Genomic DNA, 4,944 nt, shown 5'->3' with positions numbered 1-4,944 from the left:
GGGTCAGGTTCCCCCACTGCGAGCTGCTGCCCACGCTGCTGGGGCTGAGCCCAGCACATGGGTGGCTTCTGGGCTGCGAGTGCATGTTGCCAGCTCAAAGCTGCTTCTGACACTAGCTGGTGAATACCTCCGAGCTTGAATGGCCAAGGTCACGGTTCATAGACGTGGTGCTTGCAGATTGTTACAGTTAAGAGTTGAGACCTGGTCCTGATTCCTCCTCAGTCAGCTCTTCTGACCCCAGCAGGACCACAAGCCGTGGTCCTTCAACATCTGCAGCCTGCTCCTGACTCCCGTGTCTGGAGTTTGTAGGCAGGGGCTCACAGTGGTCCCATACAAACCCAGTATGAGGAATGGCAGCCCCAAAAGCTACTTTTGGCTGTGGAGTTTGGACATATACTCCCTGCCCCAGCCATCTGTCTGACCCAGCCTGTGGCATAGCTGGATGCTTCCTCCCAGACTATAAGTGACCGGCTCCCGCTTTCTAAGCTGGAGGCTGTCCGTAGGGAGTGGTGGATCACCATGCCACGGGAAGACACAGAGAGGTTTTGTAGTCTGAATGTGGTGTGGTTATGGCTTTCTTAGAGCAGCAGAGGTGAAACAGGGTGTCCTTCCTCTGGGAGTGGTACGCGCTCCTCTCCAGACATCAGAAACTTCAAACAGCAGTGCACAAGAACATCTTTTTCTCTGCTGTGTTGCCATGCTCTCCTACACTGCTTATGCATCACCAGTTGCCTGAGATGTCTCTGCAGGACTGTAGCTGTGCTGCTGCTTCTCTGGTGTCTTGTCAGGTTAGGGCTATGGGGAGCAGCAAAGCCCCAGTGGTGCCACCACAGGAACCCAGTGCAGGAGGATGGTGGTGTTGGAGACATAGGACAGTGTGGAGTCATACGGGAAGGCTGAAAAACACACCTTGGTAGGACATGCAGTGAGTAGAAGAATCTTTGGTTTCACTGGTAGGAAGGAGGAAGGCCGGACCATCTCTGCCATCTTCCACAGAGAAAGAATGCTCCAGGAACTGTCCTCCCCAAGGTGCAGAAGTGGGGCTGAAGCAGAGGTGTGGGTGTGCATGTCTTTGAGGCAGTGGTGGTAGAAGAAAGGGGCTGGATGCATGAAGGCAAGGTAAATGTGAGGGCATGGAGGGTTGGAGGAGGAACGAGCTGGAAGGGCTGAAGAATGGCACAAATTTAATGCAGAGGTTAGAGAGGGGTGTAGGAGGTGGATCAATGCTGAGAAGCCTTTGGTCCAGAGGATCCTTGAGCTGGATGAAGGGACATGGTGTCCAGCAGCTGAATGTATTAGCCATGCTCATCTACAAAAGGTTTGTATGGGGAATCCTTCGAGGTCTACAGGTTACATCCTCAGAAGAAATGTGCCTGTTAGCACAGACCTGCCCAAACAGGGTTATCCATCCGAGGAAATTCTGTTTGACTCAGAATGGAGTGGCAGAAGCACAAATATGTATCTGACCCAAAGTGCTGAGCTCGTGGCAAATACCAGACTGTGTGCTGGGTTCTTGGACACTTCTTAGAAACTTGCAAGAGGGAGAAAAGTTGGGATTTTCTTCCTTTAAAAACAAATAAAGTTTAACTTTTTGATTTGGCCACTCAAAAAATTCATGGGGTCCTGGGTTCCCCTGCGTCGCTTCAACTCTGCACAGTTTCTGCATTGACTTAGTCTGCAGAAACACAGTGGGGATTGGCCTCGGAGCGAGGACAGTTCACCTGTCCCTGTTGCTGTTCTTCACCTGAAGTCGTCATCCTACGGTCATTATGGATGTGATTACGACCTCAGAGATTGAAACATAAAGTGCAAATAGCAACACGGAAGGGAGAACTTTGAAAGGAAACTTCCCAGTTTTGTGTTAATGATCCTGACAGTAAGAATTTGTGGAAAAAGGCAAATGAAGATTAAATTTCTGCTATGTACATGAAGTCCTTCTGCGTGTGTGACCTTACCTGCTGTAGGTTGCTTCAGCTACATGGACTTTGACAGGGTTGTAGGACAGAAATATTCTGATTTCTGAGGACCATTTACTATATCTCTGGCTAATGAGATTAAAAAATTCCTGTGAGGTGACAGAGCATCCTTACAACAGTCAGGTGATTTATTTTTAAATAATGTGGATTTAGAAGCAGTTGGCTACAAATTCATCCATAAAGCAAACACTTCAATTTAAGTGCACTTTATTTCTTGTGAGAAGATGAGGAAATGCAGCATTCTCCAGAAAAGCATGGCAACGGGACACCTTGTTCCCATCCGCCTCTTAGTTCTCGTCTCTTCAAGTGCCACCACTGAATTGAGGAGATTTCAGGTTTACTGGCACAAACATTTTACATTTTTCTCTCACAAGCGAGTAGCTTGCGCTCAGCCATTACAGCCCCCAGTTTCTCCACAAAATCCCCTCTTTAAGGAAAGCCTTGTTACATATTGATGAATTTTGGTTCATTTTTTAAATGCAAGCCTATTTTGGTGTTCTCTGAGAACATCAGTGAGCACAGACCCGCTTACTGTGCATTTTGAATGTTTAACAGCCCCTTGTAAATGGGGTTTGCCTTCAAAGCTGACTGAACAAAGGTGGTTTGAGTTCTGTGTTGCATCTGCTTTTTGTCATACAGGCAGAAGCTCTTCAAGAGTGAATTTATTATCCCTAAAATGCCTTTTGTTTCTTCTTCCAGGCAACTGAATACTCAGCCATGGCATCATTAGCTGGTGGATTAGATGACATGAAGGCCAATATAACCAGCCCTACTTCTGCAGATTTGGGAGCGAGCGTCCCTGGGCCCCAGTCATACCCGATCGTCACAGGTAGGCAATTCTCCAGCACTGATAAGTGGTGTGAAGTGTGTGTGAGTGTGTACGTTACAGGGCAATGCCCTTTATCGAGGAGTTGTGTCAGATGTGGAGTCAAAAACTCCTTCTCATTGCAGTTTCATGGCAGCTCTGTTGAAAGTAAGGTGTGTGGCTTTTATAAATCACTCGTGTTCACTTGGAGCCCACAGATGAATTATCCATCACCCCTCTGGTCCACAAAGGGATTTTCCCCTCTACCTCAAACCCTCATCCTGAGTACCAGCACGTAACCAAACAGCAGAATGTTTTGCCTCTGCTTTTAGGCTTTGTTGTTCCTTTCTCGTAAAGGCACCTGACACGTTTGGATGGATGGGGGTTTCGTGGCAGTTCAGACCAGCCTGAATTTTGGATGCTTATAATTCCTGCAGATGCTCATGTTTTGTAGTGTTTCTGGAACTGTAGTTTTGCACAAAGGAAGGCTGAGCATTGAAATGGAAAGCAAAGTTTGTTTGTTCAAGGAAAGCTGCATCATTTGGAATTATTTAGGAGGTATAGGGTGAGAGTTAAGGAAAGCTAGATTTTGATTGTTGCTTTGGTAATCTAGTTACCTGGCACTGACCACATTGCTCGGAATGAGATTGCCCAAATGGTAAGAAAATGACAAAATTGTGTTACAAAGGAATTGTGGGAAAGGTTTTTTAGTATTTAAGACTCTGTTCCTATGCATGTTATCTGTGTGTTACTGTTGTTATTGTGTCTAACCTGTGCAGATTTCTTCACTGGATATTCTCTTTTTTGCCAGAGATTTGATTTATGTGATTGTGTTGCTACTAAAAGGGAAGTTAATACTTGTTTTAGTATAGTATTACCTGTCCTGAGAGTGTTACTGATCTGTTCCAGATGAGCAATATCACCTACAGGAGGGCGGTTTTGAAAACGAATGTTCTTACAGAGTTTTTTCAACACAATATGGCATCAGTCTTTGGCTCTCCTTGCCAAAAACTGAGAAGTATTAAAAAGGAATTGGTGAGTCTCATAAACCATAAGGAAATCTGTGTTAGCCTTGATGTGGGAGGGGAGAGACTTTGAGAAATAGTTGTCTGGTGAGGGGTGGCTGGTTCAAGAGGTGGACTCTAGATAAGAAAGGTGTTGAGGGTTGGATTGTTGGACTGAAGGAGGGATTTTTTTATGTTTGTGCTCATAACAGGCAGGGAGATAGAGCATATATACATATATAACCATGGAATAGAAGGAATCTAGAAGGAACACGAATGGTCATGTTTGGGGACATAAGCCGCTTGAACACTTGAAGCTATAAAAGTTAAAAATAAATGTCCCCGAAAGCAAATTATCCTGTAATTGTTTGTTGTAGAGCTCCCTTTGAAGCCTGAAGTGTAGCCTTGAGCATCACAGGTGTCATGTGGTCCTTCATTCATCTTCTGGATGTTTATTTCTTGCTCATCTGAGTCCATGCTTCCATGATGAATGTGATGCCTGGTTAGAGGCCTTTGTGGTCTGCTGGTGAGTGCAGACCAGCAGCACCTTGGACTGTGTGTGAGTACTGTGGGCATTGCTGTCTGGGGCTCCCCAGATGGGAGCATCTGCAGCTTACGGTGTGGGACAAGAACTGATGGGAGCCATGATTTGAGAGGGGGACAAAACAGCAAGAAATTGCTGACTTGCGCTACCATGGGATGAAAGTGAGGAAGACAAGAAGATTACAGAGGAGGAGAGTTCTTCCTTGCTTCTGTCTTCACCTAAGGGCCTGCCTGTCCAGGGTCTGCTGATGCTTCAGCAGAGCTCCTTCACTCTGGTTTAAGCACTTCTTGTTCTTCTTGTGTTACTCCTTCCTTAGCATTTGGTGAGCTGGCTAATCACATATGTCAGAGCAGAGCTGACTACAGAGGTGACACTGTGGAGACCGCTGGGTTCTCTCTGTGACATTACCTACATTTGAGAAAAAGTTCCAAATGTTGAATTTACTAGTTCTCATCAAAAACATGGAGCTTTATGAGTCATCATCATCATGGCTTGGCTTCGCGGACAAAGATTTGGGAAGGGCTTTACCCACTGTCACCGGTTTGGCCGAGGTTAGCCAAGGTCCTGGTGACGATAGTACCTTTCCTATCCCACCAGAGACAGAGGAAGGGAGAA

The 4,944-nt window shown here is 46.1% G+C and overlaps 1 protein-coding gene across 1 annotated transcript in view; it reads left to right on the top strand.

The window, feature by feature from the left end:
• The window catches only part of PAX5 (paired box 5), a gene marked incomplete at both ends in the record, with an annotated part of 65,590 nt that extends 62,744 nt beyond the window's left edge, over nt 1–2,846 (top strand). The window contains one exon of the mRNA XM_010134189.1: nt 2,676–2,846. Coding sequence (XP_010132491.1) covers nt 2,676–2,846 — 171 coding nt within the window. The remainder of the gene's footprint in view (nt 1–2,675) is intronic.
• Between the last annotated feature and the right edge of the window lie 2,098 nt (nt 2,847–4,944).

The sequence above is a fragment of the Buceros rhinoceros genome, unplaced genomic scaffold, assembly GCF_000710305.1.
Source record: "Buceros rhinoceros silvestris isolate BGI_N320 unplaced genomic scaffold, ASM71030v1 scaffold14244, whole genome shotgun sequence".
Taxonomy (NCBI): Eukaryota; Metazoa; Chordata; class Aves; order Bucerotiformes; family Bucerotidae; genus Buceros; species Buceros rhinoceros.
The sequence above is the reverse complement of the archived record's forward strand: the minus strand, read 5'-3'. Positions and strand labels throughout refer to the sequence as shown.